General features: G+C 38.5%; 1 protein-coding gene across 9 annotated transcripts in view; it reads left to right on the top strand.

Annotated features, from left to right (window-relative positions):
• The window catches only part of SEMA5A (semaphorin 5A), a 644,602-nt gene that overhangs the window by 221,626 nt on the left and 402,003 nt on the right, over positions 1-20,973 (top strand). For all 9 annotated transcript variants that reach the window (XM_065546091.2, XM_065546089.2, XM_073993139.1 and 6 more), the window contains one exon: positions 10,223-10,268. Coding sequence is in view for 5 of the 9 variants with exons in the window: in XM_065546089.2 (XP_065402161.1) it covers positions 10,223-10,268 (46 nt within the window). In the remaining 4 variants the exon portion in view is untranslated. The remainder of the gene's footprint in view (positions 1-10,222; positions 10,269-20,973) is intronic.

The following is a 20,973-nucleotide window of genomic DNA, read 5'->3' as shown; positions in this document are numbered from 1 at the left end:
CACCTTGGCCTCTCGAGGTGCTGGGATTACAGGTGTGAGTCACTGTGCCCGGCCAGAATCTTTGATTTAATCAAGCTCCCATTGCTCTGCTGGCTTGGTAAATTTGAGAACCTCTGCTAAAGTCATTGAGAAGCCCAGGAGATTTCTACGTTTATGTATTCAAATAATCATGTTTGCATTAGGAAGATATGTCCACCATATTGTGTGCAGGACATGCTAGAACTTGCAGAATTTGGAGCGAGGCATGGCAGTTGAGGGTTGTGGATCAGGTGAGGGTACAGGGTGCTTAAACTTAGGCAGTGATGATGGAATTGGAGATGAGAAGCCAGATTTGAGACATGTTTCAGTGCTGGGTTTGACAGCAATTGATGGCCAACAGAATGGGTTGGCTGGTGGCAAGGATCAAACCATGCAGTGAATTTTGGGAGTGTGACTGGGATACAGCATATAGGAGAATGAGCTGTAATTCTTTGATTATTAGAAGATACATGAGAAAAAAAATCTCAGATTTGTATGAATACTGAAGATAACCTAGAAAATTAATTGTATGTGGAAATAATTTAAAGCATGAATAGTCCTAGGAAATCACAGGTTAAAGGAACCATAGAAATACTCAGTTGGCATTTTTTTCAAATGAAAAATTATCTCTGTTAACTGAAAAATGGAAAAGAACAAATCATATACCCAGTGGACCCACAAAGACAAAAGTCGAGAGTTAAATTTAGAGCAATAAATCGTCATCTGTAATCCTCACAGCACTGAGAGATTTGCAAGTAATAATTAAAGCATAATAAAATGTAAACTATTAGTGTAATTATTAACAATATTGATTAATAACTTTTACCCTAAATATATTTGTGGGAAAATATTTTTCTGATTTTATATCTCTGAGATTTGCTGGCAGCATTGTTCTAGTTATTGCATGCCATTAAAATGTATCTTTGTTGTTTCATTCTACTTGCTAAGTAATAAGAGGCTATCCATCTACTTTTGCACCTTTTAATCTTGGTATTTAAATATATAACAATGCTATTAAAATGGTTTGATCTCAGTTTTAATGTGTTCTTTGAAACTTATTTCTAATAACCAAGACTTTTAAGGAGCTTGAAATGGTCTTTCTGGGATAGGGAATGAAAGAAGTTAATATGATTCTGGGAGAATGGGTACCGGACACACATAACAGCATTAACAGCAACAAAAATTAAATTACAGTTATCTTGAACTTTGTATAGCCTGAAGAATACATATTTACTGTTTTTGAGGAGGGTAGAGAAAATTCTGATTGAGGAGATAGTAATCGCATGACCATATTATAAATTTGTCACCATATTTTAAAATATTTTAGAAAAAAATTTACAAAAGAATTAAAACTGTAATTTAAATGTGATCTCACTATTTAAATATAATGTTATACTGTTTGGAAAGGCTTTGTAATTTTGACATTTAATTATCTTCTGAGAAATCCATGAAAAAACTACATGAAGCAGACATTTTTTAGGATGGTTATGACCACAAAATTAAAAGGCTCCTAGAATTTGCTTATAGTCGACCAGCATAATGGAAAGTCTTGGAAATCACAATTATAGATAGGTTGGTGAATTGGTGAATTATATGAGTTACATGATTAAATTAAATCATTATATTCTTTAAAGTTACTGATATGATCACGATGTTAAATATTTACATTTAGATAAACTAATTTTACAACAACATTTTATGTTTAAAAGGATATAGTTACTATTTTTCCTTAGTTTATTGGTTGATTGATTGATTGATTGAGACAGAGTCTTGCTCTGTAGCCCGGGCTGGAGTACAGTGGCAGGATCTCTGCTCAGTGCAACCTCTGCCTGGCATGTTCAAGGATTCTAGTGCCTCAGCCTCTCGAGTAGATGGGATTACAGTTGTGCACCACTATGCCTGGCTAATTTTTTTGTATATTTAGTAGGGGTGGGTTCTCGCCATGTTGGCCAGGCTAGTCTCGAACTACCAACCTCAGGGGATCTACCTGCTTCGTCCTCCCTCATGCCTGTAATCCCAGCACTTTGGGAGGCCCAGGCGGGTGGGTCACCTGAGGTCAGGAGTTCGAGACCAGCCTGGCCAACACAGCGAAACCCCATCTCTACTAAAAATACAAAAAAAAATTAGCTGGGCATGGTGGCATCCACCTGTAATCTCCACCACTCTGGAGGCTGAGGCACAAGAATTGCTGAATGCCTGCAATGGAGGTTGCAGTGAGCTGAGATCCTGCCACTGCCCTTCAGCCTGGGCAATAGAGTGAGACTCCATCTCAAACATAATTTGTTATCTTCAAAAGTCTACCAGTGCAATTGAAAATGTGGGTATCATGTAGGATGTCACTGTACTTGAAAAGTTCTATGCCAGTTAGATGTTGACAGCAGTGAGGATGGAAGGAAACTGGCAGTGAGGAAAGTATTGTGGGCCGGAAGCTGGTGCAGGCACAGGAGAGACTAGTCAGCTCTCAGACTCCCCCAACTGGCTCGTGGGCAGTGTGTGTTTTGTCTCCAGATTGTCTCATGATTGGCCTTGGTCTAAACTTTTATTAGACACCAACAAATATTTCTGTCAACACTGTTGAAATGTCTTTATACATTTACTTGGCTTCTGCCTTCATTTGCTCTAGTACAAAATACAAATCTACCTTCCTTAATTCTTCTTTTCTCGGTTATAAGCAAGCCTCTAACTCACATGTTCAATAGGAACTTGTAATTTTTTTCTTCGATTTTATAGTCATATTCATCAGAGACCAGTTGAGTTATTCTAAGAGAATGTCATTTTAAAACACCTGTGTCTTTCATAATTTATGGAGGTCAAAGTTAAGTTTTATAGTGTCTCTAGATGAAATGAGTCATTTAGTTAATATGCTCATGATGGCTCAACCTTTTCTTTAATGCTGGCTGCATTTTATTACTTTACATGAAGATACAAATGAACTTCATCTATTAAGGTCCCCACTGCTCCCTCCGAGAATATATTGTTGTGCTTAGTGATTTGTTTCTAATAGGCCGCTAGGGGAAGTGATGGGACCCAGGAATGAGTTATTCAATCCTAGAGTCAGTAAGAAAGAAACTTTGGTGAAGACGTAGAAAACCCATTCAGGTGTCTAGTGGGGAAACGAAGAATGGGCTTTAATATTGTGATTTTTGCATCTGCCAAATTTAATAGCTTTGTGATTTGAATTATTCAGCCCATTGGATCTATGTACTGCTCATATATTATTACTCCTAAAAGGAATCTGGTTTATTGCACGTGAATGTGCAATGTCAAATTTTATTCCATGGCATTTGAAAAAAAAAAAAAAAGTAGATCCATACCAAGGGAAGAAAAACTCATATTTTTATTTACTATAGCCACAAAACTGAACTGTTACACTTTGGCAAACTCTTGCTTTTCACTTTGGTAATGACAGGAGAAAAATAGAAGTATAGAACCATTCCCCCAAGCTATACAACTAATACATTCAAAGAATCTAATCTCTTAACCTCTTGCACCACTGCCTTTTCCCCTGAAGAATGGCAATAGTCCTTATTACTACCTATTTACATCTGGGGTGTTATGAAGATTAATGAGATCACTTAAATGCTTTGGGTTGCTCAGAGCATTGCCCTATTAGGGAGACTGACCCTACGTGCAACATTTGGTTAGCATTTACAGTTGGCCAGGGGTCAGAAGCATTACTTCTTCATGTTGGAAAGGCTGGTGGCTTTTCTCCTGAACCTCACACATATTGTTTTCCCTCCTCTGTGCTCGCACAATTGCAAGATAAAGTGATTGCCTCTTGTGTAATACCCTGGAGGACAGCCACTTGCAGGCTTCCATAGATCTTACTTTAGTTTGTGAGTAGCCCAACACCAGGGAATATCAATTTTTTATCCCCTTTAGAAGGTTTTCTTTCTTTTTGTAACCTTTAACTGTAGGTCATTGACCTAAACTGTGATGAATCAAGCTGTCTTGAGAGATTGCAAGTCCCTTATGTTGCCAGCTGGCTTGGAATTTTTCCTACAGCAAAAATGCATTTGGAGTTGTACGTGGGGCCAAATAGTTCGAGGAAAGAGATTTGAGAATAGCAGAATCCACACTATGTTTTGTCAGATTCTACTTCTTGGGATGTGATTAGGGAATTCTACAGCTGTTTTACTTATGGTTCATCTTTTAAAATATTATTTAAAATAGCTGAAAATTGTAATAAGATAAGGTGAATACTAAATTGTTTGTGTAGCGAGGCATTTGACTACTTAGGTTTTACATGGACCATAGTCATTTATTAAACTAATATTTAGGCCAGGTGCGGTGGCTCACGCCTGTGATCCCAGCACTTTGGGAGGCTAAGGCGGGAGGATCACTTGAGGTCAGGAGTTCAAGACCAGCCTGGCCAACATGGTGAAACCCTGTCTCTACTAGAAATACAAAAATTAGGCATGGTAGCACGTCCGTATAATCCCAGCCACTGGGGAGGCTGAGGCAGGAGAATTGCTTGAACCTGGGAGGCGGAGGTTGCAGTGAGCTGAGATCATACCATTGTACTCTAGCCTGGGCGAAGAAGCGAGACTCCATCTCAGAAAGAAAAAAAAAAAAAATTAAAAGCACCTACCAACTCTGTGCCTTAAAAATCAAACAAATAAAAAGCAACAAAAATATAACCAATCAACTGGCATGAATATACACATTAAATAGATGTTGATCTGTATAAGACGATAAATAGTTCTGACAGGTGGAGTGTTACAATTTTTAAGAAAGCTTCATCAGCTGATTTTATTATTAACAAATACATAAGTACTTATTACATAAATTTATACTATTAAAGAATTATTGTATCTATTTTATATGTTGAGGTTTCTTTTAAGATTATTTTGAAATAAGTTACTCAGTTGTGAAAAATAACACATGAAAAACACTTCTCAGGAAATGATTTAAATTTGCCATAATAAAAAGATTTTTGTTAGATGGCCATTTATTCATAGAACTTAGGCATTGTGTGTGTGTGTGTGTGTGTATATATATATATATATATATATATTTTTTTTTTTTTTTTTTTTTTTTTGAGACGGAGTCTCGCTCCGTCACCCAGGCTGGAGTGCAGTGGCGCGATCTCGGCTCACTGCAAGCTCCGCCTCCCGGGTTCATGCCATTCTCCTGCCTCAGCCTCCCGAGTAGCTGGGACTACAGGCACCTGCCACCACGTCCGCCTAATTGTTTGTATTTTTAGTAGAGATGGGGTTTCACCATGTTAGACAGGATGGTCTCGATCTCCTGACCTCGTGATCCGCCCGCCTCGGTCTCCCAAAGTGCTGGGATTACAGGCCTGAGCCACCACGCCCGGCCGGCATTGTGTATATCTAAACATGGTCATAGTCTTTTGGGAATTTGTTGTATTTAAATACATTGAGATAATTGTATAGTTTATCTCTTTCATTTCATAAGTTAAGAAATAGGGCTATTTTTAGAATTAGGTACGGGCAGGGAGTTATTCAGGCAAAATAAAAAGAGAGAAAAGAGGTGCTATTTAAACAGCCAGACCCGTAGGCTCAAACTGTTCTCCTCATGGGGAGACATACATCACAGCCAGATCACAGTCCCAGAGGTGAAAATTGATGGCCTAGGATCAAATTTGTTATTAGCAGAACTAAGACTTGAATTTTCTTAAAATGGTTTGTAAATGGTCCTGTAAATGACCAGTGAAGATATGAAATACTCATAGCATAAGAGCTGTTGCTGTGTTTGTTTCTGTGGGTGTGCATGTTTGGTGCAGGTGAAATTAGGAAGGGGACATTGAATGACTAATAGGTGAGGCCATGAGGCATAATGGGACAAGGGACATTAAGACGGGAGGCTTGTTTCTAATCCCAGGACTTTCTCTGAAGCCTTACACTATTGGACAAATCTCACTGCACTTCTTAATTTATAAAAGTTTCCTCATCTATAAATCGAGGGGTATATACTTTTTCGTGACAGCTTAGTTCTCGATTTCTTAGACTCTATATTATTAGATTAAAAATATGAGAATGGGGTAAAATAATCACCAATTTTTATCTTGCAACCCAGAAAATACTAGAAAAAGAAAAGTTCAAATCCTCTGGTGCTTTCCTTCCTGGGGTATCGGATGTGGTGATGGTGATGGTGGTGGTGATGGTATTTCATAGTAAGCGTGCCCCTCCATCCTCTCTGCCCCTTCCTTTCACCTATTGAATACCTCTGCCATATTGATTTGTTATTGCTTGTGAGATAATTGGAAGGGCACCATAGCTCTCTGGTATTTGGAAGGAGAAGAGGTAGATGGTTGAACTCCTCTAGCAATGTTTCTGGACAGGCGGGGTACCTTACAACCCATTGGAAGTTGAGAAGCAGAAAAATAATGATCAGAAGAGTTATCTTTGCTTATGGAGATGTGGACTGAGAATGTGGCATATTTTTTATTATAAGCCGTTACCTTCTTCTGTGGAAAACACCTGAAAACTGGAAGCGGGTGTTGCATACGGGAATCTCTGTGTCTCCTCCACTCCCGACCCAAGTAGACAGAGATCTCTTCGCTTGATCTGCACAGAGCTCTACAGAGCACTGCAGACTCTGCTATCATCTTTTCTCAAAGGGCCTGACAGCATTTCCAGCTCTTCCTTTGGCTATGAGAGCTTCTTTTCAAGAAAGTTTCCGGAGACAGATACCATAGTGTGAACATAAATGTGCACACGTATGTGTGTGAGTATGCAAGAAAGAAGGAACCATGAGATATCACCAAAGCTCTTAGGTAATTCATTTACTAAATGAATGAGTTTCTTTTATTGGAAATATTTACTGAAGAAGTCTTTCTTAAAATTGCCAGTGGGTTGAAAAGGGGTAGGACCACTGGATTCCAGGACCAATGACAAAATAAACATAGAAGTTGGCACCATTAATTGATGCTTACAGTAGGTCAGACTTCATTCTAAGTGTTTTTCTTAGATTTAAACCTCACAACAACGCTAGGGGATGGGTTTGATTATTAGCTCCATTTTACAGATGAAAAGACTAAGGCGTAGAGAGAAATGCTTTCTTCCTGAGATTGTATAGAGGCAGAACTCCAGCTTTTGCATGAATATTCTTAATCGCTAGGTAATACTGCCTCCCATAGCAAAGGGGCAGCCTCTTGAAACCAGAAAGACAGTGAGAAATATGTGGGAGTGGGGAGCTGAGCTGCCCATAGAGGCGATGGGTGTGCAATGCCAGTGATTTCCCTGGTGCCGCTGTGTACTAGTCTGTTCTCATGCTACTAGAAACACCGGAGACTGGGTAATTTATAAAGAAAATAAGTTTAATTGATTCACAGTTATACATGGCTGGGGAGGCCTTAGGAAACTCGTAATCATGGTGGAAGGTGAAGGGAAAGCAAGCTTGGGCCTTCTCACATGGTGGCAGGAGAGAGAAATGCAACCCGGGGAAATGCCAGATGCTTATAAAACCATCAGATCTCATGAGACTCACTCAGTATCATGAGAACAACATGAAGCAACCCGCCCCCATGAGCCAATCACCTCCTACTAGGCCCCTCCCTGGACACATGGGGATTACGGGGATTAAAATTCCAGATGAGATTTGGGTGGGGACACAGCCAAACGATATCACACGTAAGCCCCACTTCTGAAAGCCTTGTCTGCATGTGTGTGTAGATTTCTCACTTCCCTTAGAGGAGGTGTGCTGGTTTCTAGGTCACATTGGGTGAAAGCTTGGCTGATGTTGAGATGCGAGTCACCCTCCAGTGCCAGCTACCTTGGCTGCTTCAACATACTCTTCTGTGTGTGCACCAAGTTCACATTTGTTCCTCTGAAAACGACTGTTGTTGAGACAGGATCTCTCTCTGTCGCCCACTGGAGTGCAGTGGCAGGATCGTGGCTCACTGGAGCCTTGACCTCCCAGGCTCCATCGATCCTCCCACTTTAGCCCCTTGAGTAGCCAGGACTACAAGCATGCATCACGACACCTGACTTATTTTTGTGTTTTTTCTTTTTTGTGGAGATGGGGTCTCCCTATGTTGCCTAGGCCTGTCTAGAACTCCAGGGCTCAAGTGATTAGCCCACCTTGGCCTCCCACAGTGCTGGGATTACAGGGCAATGTGCCTGGCCTGCAGATGACATTTCTGTTGGAGTCCTAGACTCATGGCACCGACTAAATCAAAAGACTTTCCTGTAATATTCCCTCCCCTCAGAGGTATCCTTTACCTGGTTTTTCATAGAGGGCTGCAGCATTATAATAAAGGACAGGGGAACTTTTCCTGAAATGGCTTTGTGATGGAGGTGGCGTGTGCCAAGCAGTGCTCTGGGAGCTTCTCTTGGGGTATATCAGAGGTGAGACTGGAAAGGTAGAAAGAGTGTGTTAAGGAGACTATTGCTGTGGTTTGGGGAAGGCTGTTTTCACTCAGTTTAGAGAGGTGGTACGCCCATGTGAGGGGGCAAATTGTGTGAAACCTGAATGCCCGGGAGGCAATGCCTGGATTCATGAGATAACTGAATGTGAGCCTGGTCCTCTTTCATCCTGCAGCTGTGTGTGTACATGTGCTTCTGAGTGCCAGCTGGCATGGGGGCTTCGTCCTCCCTAACTCTGTCCATACCATAGGGATGTTTCTTGGTCATCTCAAGGCTATACCCTTGGGCCACTTTGGCTGTCACTTGTCACTTCTACTGGGACATATGTCCAACTTATATATTTACCCCCCTCCCCACGATAGTGAAAATAGTCAACATTTATGCCTTATTGTTGTTGTAAAATTTCTCTCTTTGTTCCATAGAAGTGACCTTGGACCAGCCCATTATAACAACATCCTTGGCTTCTTGGAGATCCTGCCTCATGTTCATTTGCATCTTAGTTTGTTTACCTTTATGTGCCAGCATCTTCTTGCCATTATTATTTGTACTGGGGCTGACTTTCTCCTCCCTTCCTCTTTGGGGTGCTGTTGGTGCACATTCCTGCCCCATCTTCCCATTTACATGATGCCAGGATTTCAGTTAGAGGCCGAAGCAAAGAATACTGAGGGAGGTGAATGAGTTATTTCTAAAACCTGCAACACTAGAGTCCAAAGCCCGGTGTAACTAATCTGTATCTTTTTTCCCTGTGCTCTACTGATCTCCATTGCATATTTCACTGTTCTTCCCCTTCTTTGTTGAAATTGATAGTTTTCTTTTCTCTGATTTCCTATTTTGCACTTGGGCAGTGAAACTGACTCTTTGAAGCCCTTGATGTCATCAGTTTCCTTTGGTTTATATTTCTTTCTTTTCTTTTTTTTTAAACCAAATTCCATAAACTGAAAATTATATTTATGTGTGTGTATATATATATATATATATATATACACACACATAAATACCCTGATATATATCATACTTGCATATACACACACACACACACGCACGCACTATTTATTTATTTATTTATTTTTGAGACAGGGTCTCACTCACCTTGTCACCCAGGCCATAGTGCAGTGGGGTGATCACAGCTTACTGCAACCTCCACCTCCCAGGATCAAGGCATCCTCCTGCCTCAGCCTCCTGAGTAGCAGGGACCATAGGCATATGCCACTATACCTGTATAATTTTTGTATTTTCTGTAGAGACAGGTTTTGCCATGGTTCCCAGGAGCCTGGCAACCTCCACCTCCCAGGATCAAAACATCCTTCCGCCTAAGCCTCCCAAAGTGCTGGGATTACAGGTGTGAGCCACCATACTGCACCCAAGTTCATAATTCTAAACTTTTATTACATACTGAATCCATCCTACAAGGTAGAGTACTGTGAACCTCAGAGCATTGCTTGAATTCAAAATCTTAATTATAAAACATAGGGAATTTAGGTGATGATTAAAAAGGAAGACCTATGAGGAATGTTTTTACATCATCTTGCTTAAGTGAAACTCGGTTTCAGAATGGAATGCCCATGTCCTTTTATTTATTCCATATAGATCAAGAGAGCCAGTTAATGACTTACACTTACCGTAATTATGTACAAACACACCCCACTTATTCGTTAGCTTTCTCACCAATCTCAAATGTGTATTTGTTGACATCTTGAATTCCTCTTTGTACTCTAAGATCCAAGGAAAGTAGTGCTAACCATATTCTTAGAAAGAAGATGCTTTTGAAGTCAAAATTATTATTTTATTTTCTTTGTTCTTGAAATTTTTATAAACTCTTCACTTTCTGGGATTGATTAAAAATAAAACTGCTCTCTTTTTGTATTTTGTAGAAACTACCTCTTCAGGTTACAGCTTGAGGATCTGTCTCTCATCCAGGTAGGTGCAATTTATTTTTCTCAAGCTTTCATTTTCCATTCAATTAACTCACTGTTTGAGGAGATGAAGACAGATGTATGTAAAGGTGTTAATCCAGGCTGAGCAGGCGCTCATTTCCTCAGCGGGTCAGGCCTCAGGACTAAGGCTGCCCTACTTGTTATGAGTCATCACCTCCCTTAATTCCCAATTAGCCTTTTCCTCCTGCCAGGTGGCCCTCTTTGTTCCGTGGATATGATCCTGATTTATCCTTCCTTAGATGAGAGACCATTCAAGGAACATTACCTCAAAGCCTGGATGCATTCGTTTCCCCACAGCAATCATCGATTATTATTTTGATGCATCAATTTCTTGTAAAACAGTTTTGTTTCCTCTTTATAATTTATATTAACATAAATATGAATACTTGGGTTAAAAGCTAACTCTAACAAATAATAAAGGGAAATAGATCAAAATGAAATTTACCTCCTTCTGTTGTTGCGGTTTGGACAATGGATCTGAGATCTTGTGCTTACATGAAGTATTTATTTTAGTAGCAGATCTGAGTCACAAAAGCCCACTTTTCCCTCTAGTCTTTAAAAAGTGTCTCCTAGAAAATAAGAGAGTTAAGACACAAATATCTTCTTCGCCAAGATTCTGGAACTCCCTGTGGACCATGCCAGAATCTTTGGGCTGTGTAGAGTTTGGAAAAAGTTCTTCAACCCATTTTAGTCTCACTCTCATGTACTAGAGCTCTAAGAAGTGATTGGAGAGGATTTTATATTATTTTATTCTCTCTTTAATGCTGCTGCTTTTGAGCATTCAGGGATCTTCAGAGCTAGGTTTTAGTATTAGATCTATCTTTTACTTTAGCAGGGTGTTAAAATCAGCCAATCCCAAGCTAATATTGATTAAAAAGCAAGGGCTTTGAAGACACATGGACCTTATTTGTGATCTAGTTCCATAACTTTCTAGGAATTATTGGTTACTCATCTGTGAAATGGCCACAGATCACTACCAACTCCATATTAGCATGGTAAAATATAAGTAAGACATTCAAAAGAGATAAAACATAGCAATTTATCAGTAATTTTTATTGTTTTTGATTTTTTAAAGTGCTAATAATAATAATCTCCATTATAATAGTTTAATCACAATTGACAATAAATTGTCTTTCTACTGCAATTTAGTATATATCTGGAGTCTTTCATTGAGCTAATTGAGTGGTAAAATTATGAATTTATTATTAAGGAATCAGAATGATCAGCGATTTGAAGACATTATTTTCGGTGAAATAAGCCAGTAACAGAAAGACAAATACTGCAAGAGCTCACTTATGTGTGAAATCTAAAAAAGACAAACTCTTAGAAGCAGAGAGTGGACTGATGGTTTCCAGGGGCCTGGAAGGTCAGGGAAGGTGTTAGGGAGATGTTGGCCACAGGACAAAAAATTCCAATTAGACAAAGGAATAAGTTAAAAAGATCCATCGTATGACATAGTGACTATAGCTACTAACAATGTACTATATGCTTGAAAATTGCTAAGAGAGTAGATTTCAAGTGTCCTCACAACCTAAATAAATAAATAAATAAACAAATAAAGGTATGTGAGATACTTGCATGTTAATTAGCTTGATGTAGCCATTCCACAACGTATACATATATCAAAGTGACATGTTGTACGCTATCAATATATACAGTTTTTATGTGCCAATAAAAAAAAAGCGATCAAAAATTTAATCAAAATGCCATTTTAAAGATTGTTTTAGACAACATTTTCTAAAATCTGTATCTTTTAGTAGATAGAAACTACATATATTCATTTTGATTCTCATGGTATACTCTCTGGCATATCACATGTGTTAAAAAGTGAGCTTGGGTGTGCACAAGCATATATTTACATATACACATTTATTTCCAAATTTACTAGCTCTGTCAGCTAAGAGGGTTTAGAAGTATTGTCTTAGTAGCAGTGAACACACTTCATACATGTTACTTTGTTTCTAAACTTAATTCTCCATGAAAACAGATGAAGGATTTCTTGAGAAGTGACTTAATCTAGAGTTGGGCAGGGAGAACTCAGATAAGACTGGAAGAGCTTGTTGTTTCAGAAATTAAGGAAAATATTTAAAGAATGATGAGGGTGTGTCACAAGAAACTAGGAGCCAGCTTGAAGTGAGCTCACTGAAGAAATCTGGGACAGTTTGATTGTCAAAATAGATAATGCCAGTAGTAGATTATAACACATTGAAAAACATAAGAATCCATGAGTAGATACTAACATAAAACATAAATGAATGAGTAAACACATGCCAACTAATAAATATTGAAGGAATAAATTGATTAGGAGATCATGATTTGGCAACCATTATACTAAAAATTGACTTAGGTAAAAGTGATCAATGGATGCTTAATTTATGGGTCAGAGTTTGATGACAGCCAGAATATTTTTATTAATAGTAGTCTTAAAGTACTTACCTATATGATACTTATTAATTACAACAGGTAAACTTATAACTTGATAGTAAAGAAATCTGGCAAATAGCCCATGACCAAATAGTCAAAGATCAAGGGGAACTTCACCAGCAATGGGACAGAGTTCAGTGATTTGATGCGTGGAGGACACAACAAGATGTCCTTGATATATCAGCCAAAAATTATGACTACTAACCTTATGAGGAACCATCAGATACACTGAGGGACATCCCACAAAAAAAAAAACTGGCCTCTACCCTTCAGATATCACAAAGTCATGAAAGGTATGAAAAAAGAATAATAAAGAGCTATTCCATCACAAAGCTGAACAAATAGACATGGGGTTCAAATGCAATACTTGACTCAAATTGAATCTTGGAGCAGATATATTTTTTCTTACTCTAAAGGACATGATTGGGAAAACTGGAGAAATTCAGATGTCTGGATAAGATAGTAGAAATGTATTAATATCAATTTGTTGATTTTGATAACTGTAATGTAGGAGAATGTCACTGTTTTTTGGAATAACATGCTAAAATATATAGGGGTAATGGGTATCATTTGTGCAACTTATATCAAAATAGCTTTTACAATTGTTATACACATACATACACAGAAGCTATACATGTGTACAGAGGCAAAAATAATAAAGCAAATATGATACAGTGTTAACAGGGGAATCTAGGTGAAGGACTTATGAAAGTCCATTGTGATATTTTTGCAAGTTTTACTAACATGATGTCCAAATAAATAGATGCAAAAAAGTGAGGAGATGTATTTCCATTAACTCATGTGTATATATTTTTGTGAAGTCAAGGAAACTAATTGTACTTTTCTCATCATTGCCTCCCTTGGTCTTGGCTGCCTTCGGTGGAAATCAGGTTGCAACTATTGATGGGATTAATGAGCTATTACTGAAGTGTAGGATGCCCATCAGTACCACCACCTGGTGAGAGCTTAGTCTACTGACATAGCACCAAGCAAGAAGACAGTGACTGTTTGAACTGCGGTTTTGAAAATGCAGCTCTAATGATAGAGGTCAGACTGCGGTACCATTGGTGCAAAGCAGGGCAGTTCTGCTTTTTCATATTCTGTGGCTGTGTACGGAGTTCTGTAGCCTACTGTTTACTTAGCCTGGAGAGAGAAGGCTGGCACTTCTTCATGACACACTTTTTTTTTTCTTTTTAATATATCACATGTCTCCAGCAAAGAGGTCTTGTTGGTTTCTATGAATATTTTATTTTAATTTACATAACAGTTCCCAAGGGTAACAGAAAGGAATAAGCACACTGGTAGACAAAGGGTGTGATAACAGTGCTGTCTGATAGAAGCACCATGTGTGCCAAATAGGCAATTTAAGGTGATCTGCTAGGCACACTGAAAAAAGTACAAAGAAGCAAGGGAAATGACTACTAACAGTATATTTTACTACCTTAATATGTCCAAAATATTTTAATTTCAGCATAGAATCCTTATAAGAAATTAATGATCTGTTGCACTTTTTTTTTTTTTTTTTTTTTTTCTGGAACTCAGTCTTCAAACTCCAGTGTGTGTTTTATATTTCCATCACATTTGCATTTGGACCAGCCAGAGCTGAAGTGTTCCGGGTGGCTGGTGTGCCCCACTGGAAAGCGTAGTTTTAGATAATAAGTGACAGAACATTTGACTTGTGTGCCTTCAATTATTACGTAGAAAGATTGTTTTCTACCACAAATCATGGGGGTTGATTTGTATATCTCAGGTTAATATTTTTCCCCTTTTCTGTCTCCAAAGTTAAAAATTGTTGTTTAAATGTAGAAAAGTGATGAAACAGATCAAGGAGGACAACCAATTTCAAGAAAACTGGAGACAATGAGAAATGAATGTGCTTCACCAGTAGACTTTATTTAACACTAGACAGGGCATCCTTGGGTTCTGCCCCTGTGCGGGACAGAGGTTCACCTCCAGGTGGCAGTTTGCATTACCTGTGTCTCTCCTGATCACCTGGGGGCAGTTTCTACCTTGTCTGGTCATGTCATGCTGCGTATTGTTTTCCAAACTGTAGGCTATTTTCCAACTTGAAGCATTTGCTCTTGCTGTCCTGTCTCAAACACCTTCACCCTCTTTATCTTCTTTTTCTTGGAGAAAAAGACTGCCCATCCTTGAGTTTCACTGGAGACATCACCTCTTGGTAACCCATCCTGTGTCTGCTTGGCTGGTGACCCTCTGAGGCATTTCACAGCCTCATAGCCTTTATTTCTGACTAGTACTTATTGCCTCGTGTTGAAATTCATTCCTGTATTGTAAGAAGTGTTTTCTTTCTTTTTATTTGTTCAGAATTAGATGAAATTATTAGATTATGTTACCTGGAAGGTGGTAGAGTCAAAACAGATGGCTTACAAATTTCCATCCCTTGGTATTTAATATGTTCACTCTTCCCTAACCTTTTAAAACTTAACACTAATGGAGTGGTAGGTATACATGGTATTTTTGTCCCTAAATTCAAGAAAAGAAAAGAAAAGTAACGTTAACCCAGAAGCTAGAGTAATAAGAAATGCTTTTGGAAGAGACATCCTAAGACACTTGTGTGCATACTGTCACCCCAGGGGACAATTTGTGGATGAGACAGGTAATTCCTGACTGATATATTCATTCCTTACATACCAGCCACTTGTCTTCTCAATACTGTTTTTCAATTTTCCTATCTCCCAATTTTTTTCTCCTGCTTTAACATTGGTTTAGCAACAATGATGAGAAAGCAGATGCTGAATAATGATTCTTTCTTTTTTTCTACTTAGTGACATTCATAGGATTCTGGAGACCCCACTGCATTGTCCCTGTCAACTGCCCTGAAATCAAGGGTGGGACTTTCTGTCCAGCAGCCAGCACACTTCCTGGCTGGAGTAGGAGCACGGGGACACCGCCTTAGTGCACCCTCTCCAGTCCCCTCCCACCATTCCCCAACCTTATGATATCTATCAAGGCACTGTCACACATGGCGGCTCAGCTCTGTAGAACCATACTGAAATTCAGTGATGAGAAAAATAGGCTTTTGTGGGGTGGCTTCTGAAGGAGAAAACTCACTTCCAAGTCAGGTTGCCTGATAAATCTGGTGCAAGTAATATTTTGGACATGGAGTCAACATACTTCAAATCACAAGTCTCTTCCCTTTTGAGAAAAAAAAAAAGAATCTTGTCTTTTTGACACACTAGAAACATCACTGGTGGAGTTGCTAAAGACATGAAGATTTGAGCAGGAATTGGGATACAAGTACTCTGTTACCCTGAGAGAATGTTATCTGCATGAGGTAAATCTCTTGGCATGACCATATGCGTATTTACATATAAATGTACCATGAAGTAAAATGGCTCTATTTGGAATATTTCTTGTGATTTTCAGACAGCTATGCCTTAACATACTAAGAGAGGATGTCTCTTAACATCTAAAGACCAAGATTTGCTTTTAAGGAAATAAAACCTGTTTATCATCAATGACTAGAGAATCAAATATTAATTTATTTTCACGTATAGGGCACCTTTTTGATCAGAGACTATGATTTTTTTTTTTTTTTTTTGCAACTCACTGCGTGCTGAAGTTTAGCCATCTCATGTTGAAAACCAATCGTTTTCAGGCATAGCGATGGTTGACCATAATTTGTTTCTTCTACCTCATGTCATAATCATAGATTCAAATCTTCAGTATCAGTTTTCTTCTCACCTTAATCATGAAGATTATTTATAAGAACAGAGCTTTTTGAAAAATATAAAACTGCAGCTGGCCTCAAGACTAATTCACAGCGTTTGCCCATCTGGGATCCCACCGCAGATGGCTGGAGGTAGATGCTCGCTGAACAGAGTTCAAAAAACACAAAGGGGCTGCAGCTCATTTAACCTCACTGTCTTCCTGAAATTCTTTTGGGAAATAGCTCCAAATCCATTTTTATATTGTTTTGTTACTAACGGAAAGAAATTCACTGCCTGTTTCTCACTCACAACTGCTGGGATAAGCAGAAAAAATGAAATCTGTGTTCCAATTTGCCACCTGCCTCTCTATGGTTTCTAAATTGAAAACTGTTAAATCTCTCTGACTACATGATCAATATTGGCAGAGAATTCTCTCAAAAGTTAAAGTGGATATTAACTTCTTTCCTGTATATCTGGGTTGGGGGGGATTGAGTGTCAACATAAGTCAATTTTTAGATTAGAAGTTCTCAACTCCCGACAATTTTACCTTCTGGGAATATTTGGCAATATCTGGGGACATTATTAGTTGTCACAACTGGTGGGGAAGCTTTGACTGGCATCTAGCGGGTAGAGGCCAGGGGTTGTACCAAACCTTCTACAATGCACAGAGGAGGACCTCCCTATTGAGCGAAATTTACCTGGCTCTGAATGCTAACAGTGCCAACATTGAGAAACCCTGTGTTAGTTGATTGTTGTCTCAGTTTCCATATGTTTTAAAGAAGCCATTTTCTAATCTGTGATATTAAGATTACTTAATTGAACATATAAGATCTTTGATGTGCTTAGGGAATTTTTTGGTTTAGATTTCTTCATATATATGTTGAATATACATGTCTCCATATATGAAGAAATCCAAACAGTGAAGATTCATAGTTTGCATATATATATACACACACACACACATACACACACACACACCCCCGTATGAATCTTTAGTGGCCAGTTCTAAGGAAGCTGCTGGGATTCTTGAGTTTAAATTACTTCCTATTATTAATATGAAATTAAATTTAAAAATAAATTGAGGCAATTTATAATACCCCCTCTAATGGGTCATAACACTATAATATAACTACCCTCTGTTGGAATTCTTCTGTATAATTTAAAGCATGATATATTAATTAATAATTTACAATAACTATTCCAACAAGATATTCACATTGATTAATTTTTTAAATTATGTTTTATATTTATCGGGCAAGGAGAGACTTGTCTCCCCCACAGCTCTCAAAAGTCATGATTCTGAGCTCATTTTTTTTTTTTTTGCCTATCTTTATCATATGTTCTTAGTGTCATAGAAGTGGATTTTAAAGATTATTTTTATTAAAATTTTTCAGGAGTTAAAAACTGAGGTGTGTTGATCATAGTTAAGGTATTATTGGAACATAGACATTCATTTGCATGTTGTTGGCCTATAAGAATAAGTTTTATTTGGAATCCAGACATATTGCATTTTATTTTTTTGTAACATAACATCTGTGGCTACTATTCAACTAACTTGACCAGTAGCAACAGAGACTGTCTGGCCTACCAAGCTTAAAATATAAACTAAACTCTCCCTTTAAGAAAAGGTTTGTCACCTATTATCATACCTAGTACTTAGCAAGTTCTCAATGAATATTTCCTGAATTGATAAATGAACACAATATGACTCAGTTATTTATTTTTTTTTAGTTTATCAATGTTTGATTGGTGTGTTTATTTGGACTCCCTGTGTAATAATTACATGATCCCCAGTTGATCTTGACCCAGAAGTTTGTAACCTGAGACAGTGTTACCAACCGTCCTCCTCAGATTCTAGGCCCTTATATTTCATTTCTCCTCAGATTTTAGGTTCTTACATCTGTTCCCTTGGTGAAGATTTTCTGTCAGATGCTGTTTTATATACCCATTTATTCAAACATATTTACTCTACTTTTTAAATAACGTTCTGGAAGATTTATAGTTGATTATGTATATTTTATGTAGATGAGGACTAAGATTTTACTAGTTTCAGAGAATATGAGCCAAGTTGAGTTAACTGCCGTTAAAACAATTCCGCCCTCCTAGAAGCTGAACACTCACATGCAGAAGACTTATTCCTCCCTTGCAAGTGAGTCCAGTGCGGTCTGTGGGGCTTGGCTCCATGCTGCCATTCAGGAGGCCACAGTGTCCTCTGTCTCATGGTATCCTATCTTCAACCCATGCCTCCAGGGGCAGTAGGGAAGAAAGACAAAGTCGAGTGGAGGATCATGCAAAGGATCATGCCATGCCAGAAAGTGCATCCCTTGTGCCTAAATTCCACTGGCCACAACTCAGTCACATAGCTTCAAGAAACCGCAAGGCGGGTTGGGAAGCGTGGTTTGTATGCATTCAGACACTGACAGATATTAGCATTTTCTCCTAGTCAGTGCTAGGGAAAACAAGACTGGCCCCTGGGGATACACTTAACTGTTCCCTGTTCTACCCTCATCTCACCTTGCCTTACCATTCTAATTTTTTGCTACATACAAACAGATTTCTTCATGCTTCTAACATTTCTGTAAATAACAAGCAGGAATACTTTGAGCAAGCCACTTAACCTTTCTGTACCTCAGTTTTCTCTATAGTACATGTTGGAGAGGACAGCCAGGAAGAACAGTACACTGGGTTTATGCCTAAATTCTCTGTCAGGATTAAATTTTTAATATGCATCATCCTTCCACTTGCTCTTTCTTCTGTCATGCTTAAGTAATGCCTGAATTCCTGTTTGTTTAAGGAAAACATTCCCTACTAATTTGAAACTTGGCATTATGCTTATTTGATGTAACTTTAATGACCTAATTTGTCATGAAATCATGATGACGGCAACAAAAATAATAGCAGGCATCACTCATTATGCCCTTACTCTGTTCTTGGCTCTTTGCAAGCATCATCTCATTGAGTTCTCCAGTAGCACTAAAGTAGGGGTATTATTTTCAACATTCAACAGCAGAGGAGTTGAGGTCTAGAAGTTTATGTGGTTTAGCCAAGATCAGCCAGCTGTTAGGTGGTAGAGCTAGGGTTTGGACCTGGGTATGTAGGGCTCCAGAGGACAATTGCTGCTTTATTGTACTCATTTGTACTGGCCAAACTACCTCCTATAGTTGACATCTGCCTTACAGTGAATATAACTGTTAATTTTTAATTGAAGTTCATATATGAGTTTTAGGTCAGGTACCCTGGAAACACAATCTGAGACAGGGGTTCTCAAGCATGTGATTTATTTAAGGCATGCTCTGAAAGGGTAGGGAGTGAGTGACATAGCAAAGAAAGGCAGTAGGCAAAAATTTACTGTCAGCTGGAGTATAGCCTCAATCCAATCCCAGATACAGCTCTGGAGCATAAATAGAACCACTGTTGATCCCATTTGAGGTAAGGGCTGTGGCGATTTATAACCAAGTCTCCCTTGTTCTTCGGCTGTCAAATTTGGAGTGTTTGGTGACGTAACTTCCTGGTGAGGTAGCTCTAATTAACCAGGAGCAGTTCTCTAAAGAGTTGGGAAGCTATGAACCAGGATCAGCCAACACTGACAGCAGCCAAGCATACAGTATCCTGTTTCATAAGAAGAGCTGGATGGGGTGCCAATAGCACCCACTATGATTGATAATACTCAATACTTTTAGGTATCTTACTTAGAGTTTTCCTGATGTTCCTGACTCTGACTGTACAGACACTAGTCTCTGCCACTGAAATGAAGTGTTTATATGTCTTTGACAAAAAAATACATACTTTATTATTGAATTCATTCTTTTGTGTTGTGCATATCTTAATTTCTAATAACTCTCTTTATCCATTTCTAAATTGTTGCTTTGCTTGTGGCCTCAAAAACTAATTTGAAGATGCATGAATATTTTTGTTAGTCATGTATATCATTCAGTTTCATGAAATGAAGTCAGGCAATTTCTGTAATCCAATAGCAAACACTGTCTGACAATCACAAGCTGCTAGATAAATGGAGGGGTTCATTTCATTTATCTAAAATGCATTTCTCCTTCTATTTCAAAAATGGCCCCTGTACCTGCCATGACTGCTGAGTGACGGACATGCTCAGAATTCTCTGCCCTGTGTTCATTTCCCTTACCTGTATGCCCCTTGCAAAATGCCAACAAAAATAAATAAGCCGACGTACCAGGAAAACTCGTTGCTCCAAATTTTAGTAATGTTTTCTTGTTTGAGTAAGAGATCATGTGTTCTGTAAGCTGTCTCCCAATTACCTAAGAACCAAGTGAAAATAAAAAGCAAAGGGGAAACATAAATAATAAAAAACAAAAAAACAAAAAACGAGTCACATTGGCTGACCACTGTCTGGAGTGGATGGATTGAAACTCTTAATTTGGTGACTCTTTAACATGTAAGCCATTTGTCATTCAGAATTTATCGATAACTGTCACAGAGATGGGTAGAATCATTGTAGATAGGGCTGCGATGGGCAACACCCTTGTTTAACGTATGTTTGTCAAACAGTCCTTTTGCTGTGCTCTCATAGCTAACCTTTAAGAGTTTATATAATACTTCTTCATTAGAACACAATGTTTA

Source organism: Macaca fascicularis, chromosome 6 (assembly GCF_037993035.2).
Source record: "Macaca fascicularis isolate 582-1 chromosome 6, T2T-MFA8v1.1".
Classification (NCBI taxonomy): Eukaryota; Metazoa; Chordata; class Mammalia; order Primates; family Cercopithecidae; genus Macaca; species Macaca fascicularis.
The sequence above is the reverse complement of the archived record's forward strand: the minus strand, read 5'-3'. Positions and strand labels throughout refer to the sequence as shown.